Genomic DNA, 20,737 nt, shown 5'->3' with positions numbered 1-20,737 from the left:
CCAAGCCACACTGCTTTTTGAAACACTGCACACTCAACCCGGAAGCCAGTCGCACAAAAGTGTCAGATGAAACACTGCACAACTGGTGACCGAAGTCAGCGTGCAGGCGCAATGGGACAAGGAAATCCTGGGTAAATAAAAATATATATATATAAATAAATAAATAGACTGGAGTATAACTCCCTTATACTTTGCATGAAAATAATAAGAATATATAATTTTTTATTTTAATATATATATATATATATATATATATATATATATTCTTATTATTTTCATGCAAAGTATAATGGAGTTATACTCCAGTCTAGTTGGTGGCGGTAATGCAACATTTATTGGATGCCAAACGCCATTAAACCAGAGAAGGCTCCCAAGTGGCGGAGCGGTCTAAGGCAATGCAGCTTGGTGCCAGAGGCGTCACTACAGTCCCTGGTTTGAATTCAGGCGTATCACATCCGGCTGTGATTGGGTGTCCATTATGTCGGCGCACAATTGGCCCAGCGTCGTCCGACTTTGGCCGACACTGTAAATAAGAATTTGCTCTTAACTGGCTTGCCTATGTTAAATAAAGGTTACATTTAAACCTTTTTTTTAACCGCATCGAAGAAGAACATCTCTTTTTACACAATTCTAGCTAGCTATGGGTCTTCTTCACAATTGTTATTTGATTGAATGTGTAGCTAGCTTGACTCAAAATCAATACACTGTTTCGTTGGAATATCACTCATACATTGGCTCGATGTTTGATTCACTGTCTCCTGGGATCAAGCCAGCCAACCCTTAGATCTAGTATCTAACAAAAAATATGAGAAAAGAGGAGATAGGAATCCCATCGGCAATATATGGACCTACGTATAACGCCCCATTCAGCAGACTGTCGACCAATCGTATTCAAGTTGTCGTGCTGCGTCGCTCAATCCCTTCTCAAAGTCAGGATATGAGTTGATTAGCCTGCTATTTTCCTCGAAAGTACGTAATGGCATGATTCCAAACTATAAGATATTACAGAGAACGTTAATTATCTCACATTTCTGAAAATATTTGTAAAGTTGTACTTCTTGTTCACGAAATTGTTGTAGCTAGCGCTCCCATTCACGCCTTGCAAGAGAGCTCCCCTTGTCCCAGAATCGCCCGGAATGCACTGCGCGGCCCATTGACGACGCCTGTGCGTTAACACGATTTATATGGAGTTTCCCATCTCCTCAAAAGTATATCTGGGTAATGTAGCAAACCCAAGAAACCTCTGAAGAAGGACATTTCAGAATGGCCGAGTCACCTTTGTCCGGTGTGAATGTAGTGCTAGTTATGGCATATGGCAGCCTGGTAAGTGATATTTTAGGCGCAATCAATGATTTAGCTATATGTACACATCATTGGGTGCAATCCGTGAGAGATGTACCGCTAGCCAGCTAAGCTATGCATAAAAATAGCCCCTGATGAATAGGTTAACAACAGTTATCGGTCTATCTAACGTTAATGTTACAACTTCTTTGTGATATATTTTTGCATGTCACATGCCTTAGACCAGGGGTCTCAAATCCTGTTCATGGAGAGCTACCTTCAGGACGGTAGCTCTCAAGGAACAAGGTTGGAGAGCCCTGCCTTAGACAATCGGGGTATATTTCACTACTTAAAATTACTTATAATTAGCACAAACTGGTATGAATTGTGCCTTTTTTTTAAAAAGTAACCTATACTAATATTGTTTATTGCTAATAGTCTTGACATTCTGACTTGGATAGTTTTTTTGCACAGGTGTTTGTATTGCTATTTATCTTCGTCAAGAGGCAGATCATGCGTTTTGCTATGAGGTCCCGCAGAGGACCCCATGCCCCTATTGGACACAATGCACCCAAGGCAAGACCCTCAGCTGTCAGAGACAAACCTTTCGGTCATCTCTCATTTACGATTATCCTACTCTATGCTGCAATCAATCAAACAGATTAATACCATAGTATGTGTTATCTTTGTATGTTGATGGTTTGAGCCTTGTTGGTGTTTCTGTAGGGTTTGCGGGACGAGATTGACGCACGTCTGTCCAAGGTTCAGGAAATCCGCTTCGAGCCGCGTCTACTCTCTGAGGAGGATGATAGGCTGAAGCACGGGACACAGTTCAGTAAGTCACCATGCAACAAATTTGTTCTCTGTAGTGGACAAGATGTTGTGTTTTTATAGTACTGTAATAGTATCATTAATGACATCCATGATATTCTCAGGTTGCTACAACTACCTGTACAGGATGAAGGCTCTAGATGCCATTCGGGACTCGGGTAAGAGCCGATAGTAGAGAGATTGTAAGATACCTATGGTTTAAAGCATGGCTGTACATTCCAATTGGCATACGTTATCCTCTTTCTTGTAATTATCCGTCCCCTCTCCAACCCCAGGGATCCCGCTGCAGGAGATGGGCCGCAACCCGAACGCCATCACAGGACGCAGTTTCCGCAACTGGCTGCTGGATCTGCGTAACTCCCACTCTCTGATCAAGAGCAGCCGTAGCACCCTCATTGACAACCTGTTGGAGGGATATGACAGTGCACGTCATGGCACAGGGGTTTGTGATTTTTGTTTTTGTGAATTGACTGTTTGTGTTGACAGTGTTCGTCAGTGGAAGTGACTTTCTGTGTTTTAGGTATTTGGGGAAGAGGAATATATGAAATACCAGGATGCTCTGAATGAACTGGCTGATGTGTAAGTATTATTACAAAAAGTAATGCGTTTGCTCAACAAATAAATATATCATTAGGAAGAGATGTCTGCCATCATGTCACAGAAATCTTCACTCTCACGTTATCATGCCATTTTAATTTGGGTTTGACACTACCCTCTCTCTTCTCTCCTCAGTGTGAAAGCCTACTCCAGCACCACCAGTCTGGACCAGCATCACCAGTCAGCAGCCAAGGACCTGACCGGTTCCCCAGCCCGCAGCACCCCCCCCACCATCCAAGTTACCTACCTGCCCTCCACCAGCCAGCGCAGCAAGAGGCCAAAGCACTTCCTGGAGCTCAAGAGCTTCAAGGACAACTACAACACACTGGAGAGCACCCTGTGAGAGGTGACTGTTGGGTCAGTTCGAGTTCAATTCCTGCTTGTTGAATCCATAGGAATTGTATTCAATAGCAATAATTGGAATTGTGATGGAATTGACCACAGCTTTGCTATGGGGACTACCAAAAACATAGTAACAAATCAAGCATGTAGTGTATATACTAAAGCTTGCGGAAGATCACATTGCATGTACGTTTTACTTTATTTCCATTGGCAATAAGGAGAATTGTCCCATAATACAAAGCATTTGAATAGTCCTATTGTCATATCAGGGTCTTTATCCCAGGAATCTACTATGAGTCTATGGTACTTCAATGCATTGGTGCTGACACATACACTAAGGACAAAGACCATTGTACAACAGTTATGCATTACAACTGTTAGTTTCCCCTACACTTGAATTGTAAACTTCACATGTATGTATGTGTTGATTGGTTGTTTGTATAGATGAAGGAAATATATTTATATTCATTTCAAAAGCTTTTTTTTACATGTAGAATCTGAACTGTGTAGTTATGTGATCTTGTGTTGAGATTAAAACATGGAATGGAGCTAAATTACTCTCCATCAGTGTGTTTTGATTTTTCCACTAGATGCCATTAGCAAGTTGGGGAGCAACATGGTCCACTGCAGTTATTCAAGGAACAGTGCTTATAAACTATGGATGGTGATCATTGCCAGTTAGAAAATGCAAAGCTTAAATGCTAAATAGGAATGTGAAACTAGTAGATATACATTTTATTTTCATATTAGTGTATGATTCATGCCACAATTCAATTCCATATTTAAAATTAAATGTGAAAATGGTTAATAGAAAAAGCCAAATGGTAAACAGAAAATCAAAGGCAAATTGAAAGTGGTTGTTTTCATTTTACAACTACCCAATTAATCATTTTCTCTTTTTCAATTTTCATTTTCAAAGTGTATGCATATTATTTCTTGGAGGTGTGAACCAGGAGAGCAACACCACACCCCCATGTGGGCACTCTGTACATTGATTTTAGACTAGAGTAACCAACACACAGGGTGACAACCCAGGTCTCCTGTGCACCAGAAAAGCATAGACATGCTAAGCTGAAGCCTAGGCATTGACTCAGGGAGCCAATGCAACTCTTCAGATCTCAGGCAAGGTTAGGCCTACTCATCATGTCTGGTAACTAAACCACCTGAGTTACAATTCACCATCCTTTGACCTCTTCCTCCTCACAGAGACACATCACAAATATGACGGGATTTTCTGTCATTGGAATCCATCTAAGCATAATGGTGTAAATAAATGTAGAAATTAATTTCAGAATGGAAAAATGCATTCAGTGTAAACCAGATAAAGTATGTAGAAAGGAGAATGTACCTACAGTTCTGACCATTTATATGGTCAGACTTGTACTTTTCTTAAACAATTCAGAGCGAAGAGTCCAGATTTGAATCACATCCATAACCTGTGGCGAGAGATGAAAACATCAATTGGTGGAGGGTACCCTTCAAACAATTTGGCCCATTCAGCAGCAAACTTCTCTAATTCTTCATTGTTTGAGGGGTGCCCTCCACCAATTGCTGTTTTCTTCTCTCGCCATAGGTTATGGATATGATTCAGATCTGGACTCTTTGCTGGCCACTCCAGAACAGTCCAGTGTTTCTTCTTGAACCATTCCAAGGTGCTTTTTGATGTGTGTTTTGGGTCATTGTACTGCTGGAAGACCTACAGCCTTCAATGGACACCCATTTTTTTGGAACCTGGGTTGAACATTGGACTCAAACACCTGATAATCTGCTGATTTCATGATGCCTTGCGCACGATCAAGGCCCCCAGTACCAGAGGCAGAAAAGCAACCACACAATCTTTAAACCTCCCCGATTTTTGATTGTAAGGATGGTGTTCTTTTCCTTGACTGCTTTGTTTGGTTGTCGGTAAACACAGCACTGATCTATACTGCCAAATAGCTCAAACATTGGTCCACAACATTTCACCTGGGATTTAGGGTTGTTTGGGTGGGTTTTTGACAAGTTTATTCAGGTTTTCTAGTCTCCTTCAGCAGTGGTGTCTTCCTATGTTTACCAATGACCAAATGAAGCAATAGACGTATAGTGGACATCACGCCTCAAACATCGAAGACTTAGAACAGTTTGCTGCTGAAGAGTGGGCCAAATTGCCATTTAAAAGGTGCAGCAAGCTCATTGATGGCTACAAGAAGCCTGGAGTGTTCTTGGCCGAAGGCTATGCTGTACTAACTCCAGGGTACATATCATTTGTCCATATCATTTGTCTTTATAAAAATAAAAAATACATGGAAACTTAAGTTGACAAAAATAAAATTGGTTCCCCAATGTTGAAAATCTACTACCACGGTGTTTATTATGATTATTTGAGAAGAAATGGTGAATTATTTAAAAGTGCAAGGGTGCACTCATAATTGGCCAGAACTGTATATATTATAGGTGTGATAATAATATAATAAAAAGCTAGACGGTCAGGAGAATTTTAAAAAAATCCTAAAAACAATTAATTGGTATTATGTTTTAGCGAAAAGAACAGCATTAGTCATGACAAAATGACCATGCACATGTGATAAGTAACTTTGCCTGAGACCAAAAAAATTGCATTGGCTCCCCAAGATACATTTCTTAGGCTTTGGTGTAAAGGACACAAGGTTCGAACCCTGTCAGTTACGCTAGTCTAAAGTCAATGCACAGAGTGTCACATGGCTAGGATGTATCCCTGCATGGTGTTTGATGTCTTGTTGCTCTCCTGGTTCACACCTCCAGGAAGGAATTTGAAAATAAAAAGTGAAAATGCTAAATTGGGCAGTTGGAAAATTAAAACAGCTACTTTCCATTTCACTTTGCATTTACAATTTTCCCTTAATCATTTGCCATTTTCTGTTTACCATTTTCATTTAGAATTTCCATTTACCGTTTCCAATTTTCAAGCAGCCATTTTCATTTTATTTTAACATTGAAAATGAATTGGTGTAAGAATCATGAACATTGATACGAAAATATAAACACATTTAGAATTTTCGCATTTCAATTCAGAATCTAAGCATTGCAATTTTGAATTGGCACTGATCACCCTCCATAATAAAGTGTATTATGTTTTTTTGATTTCTCTAATGACATCTAACATGTGGGACAGAAAAAGGAGGGAACAACTTTTTCAACTACTTTAAATAAGCTTTATTTTGACAAAGACACAGATAAAAGTACAAAGACCTCATGCACAAAGCTACTACACAACTTATATCTACAATAGACAGAGGGACGGTTTTCACATTAAATAAGTTTGGTTTGTAAAAAGGCCCATAACTGTAACAGAAAAATATATTTTGTTTCACAAAATAAGAGCTCTTAAACCAGACAACAAAATTGGTACTAACGGTATAGCCACACAATGGTTGCAAAATACCACACAATTGTTGCGTCCCAAATGCAACCATAATCCCTATGTAGTTCATTACTTTTGACCAGGGTCCAAAAGGGGGAATAGGGTGCCATTTGGGGGACACACTATAATCATCAGAAGTTATATGCATGCAGGGTGTAATGATAGTGCGTTAAACTACCTCCTTTGAAATTATACCATCAATGGGGGCCTCCCGAGTGACGCAGCGGTCTAAGGCACTGCATTCAGTGCTAGAGGCATCACTACAGACCCGGGTTCCATCCCAGGCTGTGTCGCAGCCAGCCACGACTGGGAGACCCATGAGGCGGCGCACAATTGGCCAAGCATCGTCCGGGTTAGGGGAGGGTTTGGCCGGCCGGGATGGCCTTGTTCAATTGTGCTCTAGCGTCCGGGGGCATGCAAGCTGACTTCGGTCGCCAGTTGTACTGCGTTTTCTCCAACACATTGGTGCGGCTGGCTCGCGGGTTAAGCAAGCAGTGGGTCAAGAAGCAGAGCGGCTTGGCAGGGCCGTGTTTTGGAGGACGCATGTCTCCCGACCTTTGCCTCTCCCGAGTCCGTGCGGGAGTTGCAGCGATGGGACAAGATTGTAACTACCAATTGGATATCACGAAATTGGGGAGAAAAAAACATTATACCGTCAAGGCCATCTAATTTCAGACAAAACCAAGTAGATGAAATCAGAGACATCTTATTGTTAACATGCAACTGCAACTGTGTGTGAAAGGTGCACTGCAAACACAGGAATGTGACCTATGGACCCTGAAGCAGAGGTATCTTGGGTAAATAGGCTACGGAACTGGGTGCTGAAAATTCCCCCAGTGTGTGTGAGTAACTGCTTTGTCTTGATTGTCTCTCCCAGGGGTTAACTAGAAAACACAGCCATCAACTATTTTAAAAGGTGTCAATTGAGCACCGACTTGAAAATGAGCTCACTCTTTCTTATATCAAGTCATACTGGCGAAATTCCCAATTCTAGATACCAAATCTAGATATCAATTTTGGGAAAAGTTGAGAGAGACAATAATGCACACATAAAACTCTAATGCATAAAACTCAAATACGGTTATGCCTCAAGCAATAAAGTAACGATGGAACTGGGCCTGTCACTGTAACCAGAGTGCTTTGTTACCATCGGGTTTATCAAGAGCATGTCAGGCATCAAATCACAACGAACCAACAGATATCAGTATCAACGCTAGGAGCTGGCTATATAAATATATATATATATATATATACACACACACACTACCATTCAAAAGTTTGGGGTCACTTCGAAACATCCTTGTTATTGAAAGAAAAGCAATTTTTTTGCCCATTAAAATAACATCAAATTCAGAAATACAGTGTAGACATTGTTAATGTTGTAAATGACTATTGTAGCGGGAAACTGATGATTTGTTATGGAATGTTTACATAGGCGTACAGAGGCCCATTATCAGCAACCATCACTCCTGTGTTCCAATGGCACGTTGTGTTAGGTTATCCAAGTTTATCATTTTAAAAGGCTAATTGATCATTAGAAAACCTTTTTGCAATTATGTTAGCACAGCTGAAAACTGTTGTTCTGATTAAAGAAGCAATAAAACGTTCCTTCTTTAGACTAGTTGAGTATCTGGAGCATCAGCATTTACGGGTTCGAAAACAGGCTCAAAATGGCCAGAAAATAATAACTTTTTTCTGAAAGTCGTCAGTCTTTTCTTGTTCTGAGAAATTAGGTCTATTCAGTGCTAGAAATTGTCAAGAAACTGAAGATCTCGTACAACGCTGTGTACTATTCCCTTCACAGAACAGTGCAAACTGGCTCTAACCAGAATAGAAAGAGTGGGAGGCCCCGGTGCACAACTGAGCAAGAGGACAAGTACATTAGAGTGTCTAGTTTGAGAAACAGACACCTCACAAGTCCTCAACTGGTAGCTTCATTAAATAGTACCTGCAAAACACAAGTCTCAATGTCAACAGTGAAGAGGTTACTCCGGGATGCTGGCCTTCTAGGCAGAGTTCCTCTGTCCAGTGTGTGTTATTTTGCCCATCTTAATCTTTTATTTTTATTGGCCAGTCTGAGATATGGGTTTTTCTTTGTAACTCTGCCTAGAAGGCCAGTATTGTACTTGTCCTCTTGCTCAGTTGTGCACCGGGGACCTCCCACTGCTCTTTCTAATCTATTTTAAATGGACTAAAAAATGTGGTTCTTTCAAAAACAAGGACATTTCTAAGTGACCACAAACTTTTGAACGGTAGTGTATACAGTTGATGTCGGAGGTTTACATACACCTTAGCCAAATACATTTAAACTCAGTTTCTCACAAGTACTGACATTTGATCCTAGTAAAAATTCCCTGTTAGGATCACCACTTTATTTTAAGAATGTGAAATGTCAGAATAATAGGAGAGAGAATTATTCATTTCAGCTTTTATCTCTTTCATCTCATTCCCAGTGGGTCAGAAGTTTACATACACTCAATTAGTATTTGGTAGCATTGCCTTTAAATTGTTTAACTTGGGTCAAACGTTTCGGGTAGCCATCCACAAGCTTCCCACAATAAGTTGGGTGAATTGTGGCCCATTCCTCCTGACAGAGCTGGTGTAACTGAATTAGGTTTGTAGGCCTCCTTGCTGACGCACGCTTTTTCAATTCTGCCCAAGTACGAACCAGACTTGTGGTGGTCTACAATTTTTTTTCTGATGTCTTTGCTGATTTCTTTTGATTTTCCCATAATGTCAAGAAAAGAGGCACTGAGTTTGAAGGTAGGCCTTGGAATTCATCCACAGGTACACCTCCAATTGACTCAAATTATGTCAATTAGCCTATCAGAAGTTTCTAAAGCCATGACATCCTTTTCTAGAATTTTCCAAGCTTTTTAAAGGCACAGTCAACTGTGTATGTAATCTTCTGACCCACTTCTGACCCACTGGATGTCAGAAGGTGAATTCACCAATTTGCAAGTCGCTCTGGATAAGAGCGTCTGCTAAATGACTTAAATGTAAATGTAAATGATAAGTGAACTCATCTGTCTGTAAACAATTGTTGGAAAAATTATGTGTAATGCTCAAAGTAGATGTCCTAACCGACTTGCCAAAACTATAATTTGTTAACAAGAAATTTGTGAAGTGGTTGAAAAAGGACTTTTAATGACTCCAACCTAAGTGTAAACTTCCAAATTCAACTGTATATACAAACACACACACACACCAACCAGCTGTCTCGCTCATTTTATCACTTCCTCTATCCATCTCTCTTGATCTTTATCTCCCTCTGCTCAGGACTTGATCTCGATGACTCAGATTGAAGGAAGTGACTTATTTCCGTGCATTGATGAAGGTGGGCAAAATAACAGATATATACCAACTTCCTTGGCCCTCATTTCTATCCTGGAACATTATACTGTGTTGCTGCTGTGTTGTTCATGAAGACAACCACACATTAACTGAATTGATTTTTGTGTAAATATATATATATATTTTTGACTCAATGAAAAATCTCCATTACAATAGCTTTTTAGTCCTGGAATAGGTTTTGATCTGTGTCCGGGAAACCGGCCCTATAGAGATAAGACAGGAAGGTGTTGTTGTCACCTGTAGATAATCTGGGGAGTGGGTTTGCATTCTTTGGTGGGCGGAGAAGCAGGCTTCTGACCCTCCAGGAAGTACTCTATTTGGTCACGCATCTCTGTGTTCTGGAGAGGAGAGGGGTCAAAGGTCATTCAGACAGAGAGGGACCTAACACAGGGACCCCTATCCCTCAAACACACACCACAACACAAATAGCTGTATGAGTACTGACCTCAGCTTCCAGAAAAGCCACCTTCTCCTCTAGATCCCTGATCACTCTCTCTCTCTCCTGTATTACTGTCCGTGAGTTCTGCAGCTGTAACACACACAAAACAAATACACTTAGATACTACAGAGGAAAACCAACATTCACTCTAACTTCCACAGAAAAGGATGCTTCATCACTTATTCATGATGAGTGTTCTGTTTCAGCAAACAGTTTAGCTTGGCTTACAGTAACTCCCCTATTGCCTTTAAAACCAGAGCAATTAGGAACCCTCTAATCCCTCCTTTTCAATATCATTTTCCCATTGATGGCTGCTACGCATGCAGGGTTTGTGTGTGTTTGTGTATGATTGTGTGTGTATGTGCATGTACGCTCCGTGCACATCCACCTGTGTGTATCTGCCGCATGTGTGTACGTGCGTACATGCTTCCATATGTGTGTGTTCTCACCTGTTCGATCATGTGGCGGACCTTCCTCTGCTGGCTCTTCAGCATGTCGTCCAGGTGATGAATTTTCTCCTTCAGGACAGCCAGCTCCTTCTCCAGCTCCTCAGTTCTGACAACACACACCACAACCCACTGGTTACATAAGCACAATTACCATAATATTTACACTATATTTAAACTTGCCATATTTAATGGGTCCAAAGTTTAAAGAGAGTATACAGTATCCTTTTAAGTATCTTGGATAAATATGGCAATTCATTAACGATGTAGTCTATACAGTAGCAATGCCTGCTGCTGAGGACTGTAATGTTTGTATAGTATCTCATATACAACTCATGTAGAGTAGTGTAGGAGTTTTATATGTGATACTATGTGCAGACAATCTACGTTTCCGTTTTATGACTGATTTGTAGTCGTTATGGTGACAGAGCCTCTTCACCTCTGCTTTTTCTCCTGCACCCCCTCCTTGGCTGCTCTCAGCTGCAGCAGTTCGGCCTCACTGGCGGCTATTTTGCCCCTCAGGACAGCACCCTCCAGCTCCATGCCCCCCAGCAGCCTCTGCAACTCCTCCACCTTCTGACCTCGCTCCCCCGCCTCCCCCTCCACCCACTGCAGGTGCTTCGACTGCTCGTCCAGGCGCCGGCTGAACTCATCGTTTTCAGCCTGCAGGGGGAGCCAGATAAGTAAAGTGCCCAATTAAATCTAGTTACAGTAATGGTCAGGAAATAGTTAAAATGTGTTACATGATCAGTGGACTGGAATGGCTTAAATGCAAATACCAATACTAATATCAAAGATGAATAACTGAGCCCTCAGTCTTTAGGGGTCAACAGTAATACTTCTAGGTCATTCTTATCAATAGTACCAGTCAATCTACAGTACCAGTCAAAAGTTAGGACACACCTACTCATTCAAGGGTTTTTCTTTATTTTTTACTATTTTCTACATTGTATAATAATAGTGAAGACATCAAACCTATGAAATAACACATATGGCATCAAGTAGTAACCAATAAAAAGTGTTAAACAAATCAAAATATATTTTACATTTTAGATTATTCAAAGTTGCCACCCTTTGCCTTGATGACAGCTTTGCACACTCTTGGCATTCTTTCAACCAGCCTCACCTAGAATGTTTTTCCAACAGTCTTGAAGGAGTTCCCACATATGCTGAGCACTTGTTGGCTGCTTTTCCTTTACTCTGCGGTCCAAATCATGCCAAACCATCTCAATTGGGTTGAGGTCGTGTGATTGTGGAGGCTAGGTCATCTCCATCACTCTCCTTCTTGGTTAAATAGCCCTTACACAGCCTGGAGATGTGTTGGGTCATTGTCCTGCTGAAAAACAAATGATAGTTCCACTAAGAGCAAACCAGATGGGGTGGCGTATCGCTGCTGTGGTAGCCATGCTGGTTAAGTATGCCTTGAATTCTAAATAAAGCACAGACAGTGTCACCAGCAAAGCACTCCCACATCATCACACCTCCTTCTCCATGCTTCACGGTGGGAACCACACATGCGGAGATCATCCGTTCACCTACTCTGCGCCTCACAAAGACACGGCAGTTGGAACCAAAAAGCTCAAATTTGGACTCATCAGACCAAAGGACAGATTTCCACCTGTCTAATGTCCATTGCTCGTGTTTCATGGCCCAAGCAAGTCTCTTCTTCTAATTTGTGTCCTTTAGTAGTGGTTTCTTCGCAGCAATTCGACCATGATGGCCTGATTCACACAGTCTCCTCTGAACAGTTGATGCTGAGGTGTGTCTGTTACTTGAACTCTGTAAAGCATTTATTTGTGGTGCAAATTCTGAGGATAATGAACTTATCCACTGCAGCAGAGGTAACACTGGGTCTTCCTTTCCTGTGGCGGCCCTCATAAGATCCAATTTCATCATAGCGTTTGATGGTTTTTGCAACTGCACATGAAGAAACATTGAAAGTTCTTGAAATTTTCCAAATTGACTGACCTTCTTGTTTTAAAGTAATGATGGACTGTAATTTCTCTTTGGTTATTTGAGCTGTTCTTGCCATAATATGGACTTGGTCTTTTACCAAATAGGGCAATCTTCTGTATACCAACCCTACCTTGTCACAACACAACTGATTGGGTCAAACACCTTTTTTTTAAAACTTTTAACAAGGCACACCTGTTAATTGAAATGCATTACAGGTGACTACCTCATGAAGCTGATTGAGAAGAATCTCAAATATAAAATAGATTTTGATTTGTTTAACAATACTTTGCCGGTTACTAAATTATTCCATGTGTGTTATTTCATAGTTTTGATGTCTTCACAATTATTGTACATGGTAGAAAATAGTAAAAATAAAGAAAAAAATTAAAATGAGTACATGTGTCCAAAGTTTTGAGAGAGAATCTATCCATACACTGACCTGCATTCTGTCTCTCTCCTCCTTGTGTCTCTTCTCTGACTCCTTCAGCTGGGCATGCAAGCGCTTGCTCACCTCCCTTATCTTTGCACTGTCCTCTGAATTCTCCCTGACCTTTAAAGAGAGAGACATAGATTAGGCTAAGTACAAGCTCAATGAACTTGAATACAGAGCAAACACAAACATACAGAGTGCTCGGTGCTGACATGCCATTTGCATACCATTTCCGTATTTGCTTGAGGTAAAAGGCCACCTAAATGGGTTGGTGTGTCAGGTAAATGTCAGGTGTCTGCCAGCTAAACACACTGGTTTTCCCAATAAAATACCACACCATGTATTGTGTTCCCTAACATTAACACAGTTTAGAATGGCTAAAAAGGCCAAAAAGATCATCAAGGCCACTGCCTGTTCACCCCACTATCATCCAGAAGGCGAGGTGCATCAAAGCTGGGACCAGGAGACTGAAAAACAGCTTTTATCTCAAGGCCATCAGACTGTTAAACAGCCATCACTAGCACATTAGAGGCTGCTGCCTACAGGCATAGACTAGAAATCACTGGCCACTTTAAGGAAAGGAACACTAGTCACTTTAATAATTTTTACATATCTGGCATTACTCATCTCATATGTATATACTGTATTCTATACTATTCTTCTGTATCTTAGTCCGTTCCGCTATGACATCGCTCGTCCTTATGTATATAGACTTAATTAATTCCTACTTAGATTTGTGTGTATTGGGTATAAGTTGTGTAATTTGTTAGATATGACTTGTCAGATATTACTGCACTGTCGGAGCTAGAAACACAAGCATTTCGCTACACTAGCAATAACATCTGCTAATCACATGTATGTGACCAATAAAATGTGATTTGATTTAATCGGAAGGCATCGTAACAAGACTCTAACCAAAGGACGGATCATATAATACAATCACTGTCCAGACATACAGTGCATTCACTTAGAATGTATTGTTATTCCTACTAATGCTGAGAGAAACTTAGTTAACTCTTCAGCATTTTCTGTATTTCTGCATAGATTTGACATAACATGTGATCAGCTCTTTATCTATGTCCTAATAATAAATCAATGCAAATAGTCCCGGTAGCCATTTGATTAGCTGTTCAGAAGTCTTATGGCTTGACAATTTTTAGGGCCTTCCTCTGACACCGCCTGATATAGAGGTCCTGGATGGCAGGAAGCCTGGCCCCAGTGATGTCCTGGGCTGTACACACTACCCTCTGTAGTGTCTTGGGGTCGGAGGCCGAGCAGTTGCCATACCAGGCAGTGATGCAACCTGTCAGGATGCTCTCGATGGTGCAGCTGTAAAACCTTTTGAGGACCTGAGGACCCATGCCAAATCTCCTGAGGGGCAATAGGTTTTGTCGTGCCCTCTTCACGACTATCTTGGTGTGCTTGGACCATGTTATCTTGTTGATGATGTGGATGCCAAGGAACTTGAAGCTTTCAACCTGCTCGACTACAGACACGTCGATACGAATGGGAGGCGTGCTCGGTCCTTCTTTTCCTGTAGTCCACAATCATCTCCTTTTTCGTGATCACGTTGAGGGAGAAGTTGTTGCCCTTGCACCACATGGTCAGGTCTCTGACCTCCCTATAGGCTGTCTCGTCGTTGTCATCTGTTGTGTCATCATCAAACTTAATGACGGTGTTGGAGTAGTTTGCAAGCCTTGCCACATTCGAATGAGCGTCGGAGCCAGTGTAGTATGATTAGATCTTAGTTCTGTACTGACGCTTTGCCTGCTTGATGGTTCGTCAGGAGGGCATAGCGGAATTTCTTATAAGCTTCCGGGTTAGAGTCCCACTCCTTGAAAGCAGCAGCTCTACCCTTCAGCTCAGTATGAATGTTGCCTGTAATCCATGGCTTCTGGTTGGTGTATGTACGTACAGTCACTGTTGGGACGACATCCTCGATGCACTTATTGATAAAGCCAGTGACTGATGTGGTGTATTCCTCAATGCTATCGGAAGAATCCTGGAACATATTCCAGTCTGTGCAAGCAAAACAGTCCTGTAGTTTTGCATCTGCTTCATCTGACCACTTTGTTATAGGACAAGTCACTGGTGCTTCCTGCTTTAATTGTTGCTTGTGTAAGCAGGAATCAGGAGGATAGAATTATGGTCAGATTTGCCAAATGGAGAGCGAGGGAGACCTTTGTACACGTCTCTGTGTGTGGAGTAAAGGTGGTCTAGAATTGTTTCCCCTCTGGTTCCACATTTAACATGCTGATAGATATGAGGTAAAACTAATTTAAGTTTCACTGCATTAAAGTCCCTGGCCACTAGGAGCGCCGCCTTTGGATGAGTGTTTTCTGTTTGCATATGGCGGTATATACAGCTCATTGAGTGCGCTTTTAGTGACAGCACCGGTCTGTGGTATGTAGATAGTTACAAAAAAATACAGGTAGATAGTGTGGTCTACAGCTTATCATGAGATACTCTACCTCAGGTGAGCAAAACCTTGAGACTTCCTTAGATGTCGTGCACCAGCTGTTGTTTACATTTATGCATATGCGCCTGCCCCGTATCTTACCCGAGGCTGCTGTTCTATCCTGCCGATAGAGTGTATAACCTGCCAGCTGTATGTTCTTAATGTCGTAGTTCAGCCACGACTCGGTGAAACATAAGATATTACAGTTTTTAATGTGCCGTTGGTAGTATATATGTGCTTTCAGTTCGTCCCATTTATTTCCAGCGATTGAACGCTAGCTAGCAGGACGGAAGGCAAAGGCAGATTAGACACTCGTCTCCTGATCCTCACAAGGCACTCTGATCTTTTTCTGCAAAATCTCTGTTTCCTTTTCTAGAGAATGACGTGGATCTGGGCCTGGTCGGGTGTCCCTCCCATCCGACTCATTGAAGAAAAACTTTTTGTCTAATCTGAGGTTAGGAATCAGTGTTCTGATGTCCAGAAGCTCTTTTCAGTCATAAGAGATGGTAGCAGCAACATTATGTGCAAAACAAGTTACGAACAATGCAAAAAAAACGAACAAAAATAGCATGGTTGGTTAAGAGCTGTTAAGATAAAGTGAACCTGATTAAATTACTTTTATATTTCTTTATTGAGCAAATTGATCCATCATTCAATGTCTTTGTTGGAAAAAGCATGTGAACCTCTAGATTAATGAGCTCAATAAAGTAATCAACAGTTTTGTATTTGTTCCCATATTCCTTGCATGCAATGACTACATCAAGCTTGTAACTCTACAAACTCGTTGTATGCATTTGCAGTTTTTTTGTGTGTGTTTTGGGTTAAGTTTTTCCCAACCTGAACTGAATGGTGAATAATGTCTTGTGGCATTTTGGAGTCAGTTTTATTGTGAACAAGAATAGAATATGTTTCTGAACACTACTACAACAAAACATGTTAATATGCTGTCTTACAATAAAAGTGACTCCAAAATGGACATTTTTCACCATTCACTATTCACCATTCAGTTCCGGTATTGGGCAAAACATACTGTAACCCCCAAATGCAAATGCATACAACGGGTTGGTAGAGTTACAAGCTTCATGTAGTCATCGAATGCAAGGAATACAGGACCATATACTAAACTTTTGATTACTTGAATACACTTAATTGAGCTCATTCATTTAGAGGTTCATAAACTCTTTCAGACAAAGAAGTTAAATGTTGGATCAATTAAAAAGTACAATTGATTTTAGTTTAATCAGGTTTGATCAACTTGATCTATTATTTAGACTAGGTCAAATCTATGCAGAAATACAGTAAAAATCTAAAGGGTTTACAGACGTTCTCTCACCACTGTAGGTAATGGCTGTCTGAAGTCCTTTTACATGATGCTATGTTGTGATGCACTGAAATTGGATATGTTGTTCGCATGTGTGTGTGTGACCTCTGTGTGTGGTCTATATCACTATACTTTTAAAATGGAGACCAGCAGCCATTTAAAAAAACAGAGGGATGTGGTTTGTGAAAAATTTATGTTTTTAAAAGTATTTTATAATTTGAATATAAATGTAATTTTCAGTTCATATACAAATTCCTATTCAAATCGTCTACACAGTAGTTAAATACTTTTTTTCTATGAAGCACTAATGTGGAACTGATGCAAACAAACAAAATATTTAAGGGAACAAAAGTTTGAGTAAATGCTGATATGCAAATAAGGTCTTACATTTGTTTCTGACTCAGTCCCAACAATTTTACAATTTGTGACAATTGCTGGGTTGGTAGGCAGGGTGACACTGACTTTGTAACCATTGGCTGGAAACTGAAGGATAGAGCAGGGGTTAGTGGAGTTATTTCATCAGTATTTGTATCTATTTGTTTGTATTTGAGTATTAGAATTTAAAAGAATGAGTTAAACAGCTACAGTGCCTTCAGAAATTATATATATTTTGTCCCACATGTTGTTGTGTTACAGCCTGAGTTTAAAATTGATTCAATTGAGATTTTGTGTCACTGGCCTACACACAATACCTCATAATGTCAAAGTGTAATTCTGTTTTTAGAAATGTATTCAAATTTATAAAACATGAAAGATGAATTCTCTTGAGCCAATAAGTATTGAACCCCTTTGTTATGGCAAGCCTTAAAGCCTAAAGGCCAGGAGTAAACATATGCTTAATAAGTCACATAATCAGTTGCATGGACTCACTCTGTGTGCAATAAGAGTAAGGTTTGACTTTGGAGACGAGAAGCAAGTACAGGGAGTGAACATTTGACGGAAAATGGACATCAAACAAAACAAGAACAGCGTCTCGACGGGGGAACAAAACATCATTACGACAAAAATGCTGACAGGGGGAACAAAACTGAGGAACAGACAGATATAGAGTGTGCAATCAACAACGTGAAGTCCAAGTGAGTCCAATGAGTGCTGATGCGTGTAATGAAGGTGACAGGTGTGTGTAATAAAAGGCAGCCTGGCGCCTTCGAGCACCAGAGAGGGGAAGTGAGAGCAGGCATGACAATAATAGTGTTTAACATAATTTTTGAATAACTACCTCATCTCTGTACCCCACGCATGCAATTATCTCTTAGGTGCCTCAGTCAATTGGTACATTTCAAACACAGATTGAATCACAAGACCAGGTAGGTTTTCCAATGCCTCGCAAAGAACGGCACCTATTGGTAGATGGGTAAATAAAATAAAAGGAAAACATTGAATATCCCTTTGAGCCTGGTGAAGTTATTACGCTTTGGTTGGTGTGTCAATACACCTAGTCACTACAAAGATACATGCGCCCTTCCTTATTCAGTGGCATGAGAGGAAGTAAACCGCTCAGGGATTTCACCATGAAGTCAATGGTGACTTCAATACAATTACAGAGTTCAATGGCTGTGATAGGGGAAAACTGACGATGGATCAACAACATTGTAGTTACTCCACAATACTAACCTAACTGACAGAGTGAAAAGAAGGAAGCCTGTACATAATATAAATATTTGAAAACATGTATCCTGTTTGCAACAAAGCACTAAATTAATCGTGCAAAAATTTGGCAAAATGTTATGTTTGGGGCAAATCCAATACAACATATTACTGTGAACCACTCTCCATATTTTCAAGCATAGTGGTGACTGCATCATGTTATGGGTATTCTTGTAATCATTAAGAACTGGCGAGTTTTCCTAGAATAAAAATAACCAGAATGGAGCAAATTCCTAGAGGAAAATCTGGTTCAGTCTGCTTTCCACCAGAAACTGCGAGATAAATTCACCTTTCAGCAGGACAGTAACCTAAATCCCAAATATACACTGGAGTTGCTTACCAAGACAACTTTGAACGTTCCTGAGTGTCCTAGTTACAGTTTTGCATTAAATCGGCTTGAAAGTCTATGGAAAGACTTGTAAATAGCTGTCTAGCAATGATCAACAACCAACTTGACAGAGCTTGATACTTTTTTAAAGAATAATGTACCAATATTGTACAATCCAGGTGTGCAAAGCTCTTAGAGACTTACCCAGAAAGACTCAGCTGTCATCGCTGTCAAGGATGATTCGAACATGTATTGACTCAGGGGTGTGAATACTTATGTAAATTAGATAATTATGTATTTAATTTTCAATACATTTGAAACATTTTATAAAAACATGTTTTCACTTTGCCATTATGAGGTATTATGTGTAGTTGACTTAAAAATAAATATTTTATTAATTTTGAAACCAGGCTGTAACACAACAGAATGTGGAATAATCAAGGGGTATGAATACCTCCTGAAGGCATTGTACCTTGTTATTCTGTCTGGTGGCCATCTGTTCCCTCAAGGTCTTCAGACAGTACCGAACCTAAAGAGAGACAACACATAACACACATTATATATTTTATTTCCACTACACCAGCATGACTACACACACACTAGAAGGACTTTACATCAACAACACACACCCTTCCTCTGTACACCCAAACCACCCATTAATTTACCTGTCCTTCAACAGAACCCCACCCACTGTGTGATATTGAGTCATTCTCCCATATTGCTGGTGCAGAGAAAACTAAATCAAGATGGCAGCACTCACTGACCTCCTGTATCTGAGACACCTCGTCTGTCAGCATCTTGACACTCTGCTGGTGTTTTCCTTCTCTGTTTGTGGGACTCGAGGTACACCTGTACAATAGAGCTGGGGTATTCTGTTAGTCAAGGGAAGCTCTGAAATCACATACACACCAATGCACACAGGCTTAAACTTGCTCATACACACCTTAAGGACCTCTACTTTCTCTTCCCGAAGGTCGGATCAGATTTAGCCTCTGGCTAGTCTGGTATTCACTGGTTGACTGGTATTCACTGTTTGACTGTGGCTGTGACTGTGAGAAATAGAGTAAGAATACAATGCAATATAATCATGATTATTATTTAGTAATAGTGAGAAGAAAAAGAATGATCAATTTACCTTGTTAATGAACTGTTCTGATGACTGGGTTGACTGATTCTGTGCTTGTAGAGTGAGTCTGAGCAGCCTGCACCTAATTTGAAATCAGAGGCAAGAGGACTAAGCACCTCTCTGTCTCTGTACATGTGTGATGTTGTCTTGTCAAAAAGATTATGACATTGTTAACGCCCATAGCAAACCATTTCATATTTAGCTTACGTTTAATTGGATTAAATTGTGTCTTTTAGTTGTCACTGTATTAGACTAAGAATCGGTGATTGGATGATGTTGAAGTTGAAATGGTGCTGGTTCCATTTGGGACGCAGACACTGACTGTCTGTTGTTTCCACCGCACCACTTTTCTAATCCAACTCTGGATCTGACCTAAAATTACAGTAACTAAAAGTCAAACCAGTCCAACTAAGTACTGTAGGTCCTTAAATAGCAACACATTCCACATTAGGGATGGCTGTCACTTCACAGTTGTGTCCCGTCCCTTTGGCAATACCAGCAAAATGTTGACAACATAGCAATATATACTGTTAATAGACTATTTGTTCACTACTGTATAGACTGAATATGAAATCGTGTACTTTATATCATAACTAGGCATAGATTTCAATGTGGTCAAAATACCTGTTACTCTAGTAAATCTTAATTTATGACATACAATATGTGAAATAACTCAGGTGATCCTCCTTATATTATTTACAATTAAATAGACAATGCTTAAGTTATTGAAAAAGAATGGTTGAGTAACAATGGTATATTCTGGAATCATCCCACTGGCCAAAGACTGGTCGAATCAATGTAT

General features: G+C 40.3%; 2 protein-coding genes across 6 annotated transcripts in view; one reads left to right on the top strand and one right to left on the bottom strand.

Moving 5' to 3' along the window:
* Positions 1-634: 634 nt before the first annotated feature.
* On the top strand, positions 635-3,609 carry c13h1orf43 (chromosome 13 C1orf43 homolog). 2 transcript variants are annotated; one of them, XM_064984050.1, is made up of 7 exons: positions 639-1,323; positions 1,756-1,857; positions 2,008-2,116; positions 2,217-2,270; positions 2,388-2,554; positions 2,633-2,691; positions 2,845-3,609. In XM_064984050.1, exons 1-7 carry the CDS (start codon positions 1,264-1,266, stop codon positions 3,050-3,052), a joined length of 759 nt encoding a protein of 252 aa, XP_064840122.1. In that variant the 5' UTR covers positions 639-1,263; the 3' UTR covers positions 3,053-3,609. The 2 variants fall into 2 exon arrangements, with proteins under 2 accessions (XP_064840124.1, XP_064840122.1); XM_064984052.1 differs by lacking the exon at positions 2,633-2,691 and having other exon boundaries at positions 635-1,323.
* Positions 3,610-9,823: 6,214 nt separating this feature from the next.
* tuft1b (tuftelin 1b) overlaps positions 9,824-20,737 on the bottom strand; it is a 35,460-nt gene continuing 24,546 nt past the window's right edge. For 3 of the 4 annotated variants that reach the window (XM_064984046.1, XM_064984047.1, XM_064984048.1), the window contains 9 exons: positions 19,753-19,858; positions 19,574-19,671; positions 19,282-19,338; positions 17,222-17,317; positions 13,065-13,175; positions 11,109-11,332; positions 10,673-10,778; positions 10,230-10,313; positions 9,824-10,122 (listed from right to left, as the gene is read on the bottom strand). In XM_064984046.1, coding sequence (XP_064840118.1) covers positions 10,018-10,122; positions 10,230-10,313; positions 10,673-10,778; positions 11,109-11,332; positions 13,065-13,175; positions 17,222-17,317; positions 19,282-19,338; positions 19,574-19,606 — 816 coding nt within the window. In that variant the 5' untranslated portion in view covers positions 19,607-19,671; positions 19,753-19,858 and the 3' untranslated portion in view covers positions 9,824-10,017. The remainder of the gene's footprint in view (positions 10,123-10,229; positions 10,314-10,672; positions 10,779-11,108; positions 11,333-13,064; positions 13,176-17,221; positions 17,318-19,281; positions 19,339-19,573; positions 19,672-19,752; positions 19,859-20,737) is intronic. The other variant, XM_064984049.1, reaches the window with a different exon arrangement.

The sequence above is a fragment of the Oncorhynchus masou genome, chromosome 13 (assembly GCF_036934945.1).
Source record: "Oncorhynchus masou masou isolate Uvic2021 chromosome 13, UVic_Omas_1.1, whole genome shotgun sequence".
Taxonomy (NCBI): domain Eukaryota; kingdom Metazoa; phylum Chordata; class Actinopteri; order Salmoniformes; family Salmonidae; genus Oncorhynchus; species Oncorhynchus masou.
Note: the sequence above shows the minus strand (reverse complement) of the source record. Positions and strands in the feature narration are given on the sequence as shown.

Coding starts and splice junctions, on each gene's coding strand:
- c13h1orf43 (XM_064984050.1), top strand. CDS start 1,264: ATGGCCGAGTCACCTTTGTCCGGTGTGAATGTAGTGCTAGTTATGGCA. Junction 2,555..2,632: donor GTGCACGTCATGGCACAGGG/GTTTGTGATTTT, acceptor TCTGTGTTTTAG/GTATTTGGGGAAGAGGAATA. Junction 2,692..2,844: donor CTGAATGAACTGGCTGATGT/GTAAGTATTATT, acceptor TTCTCTCCTCAG/TGTGAAAGCCTACTCCAGCA.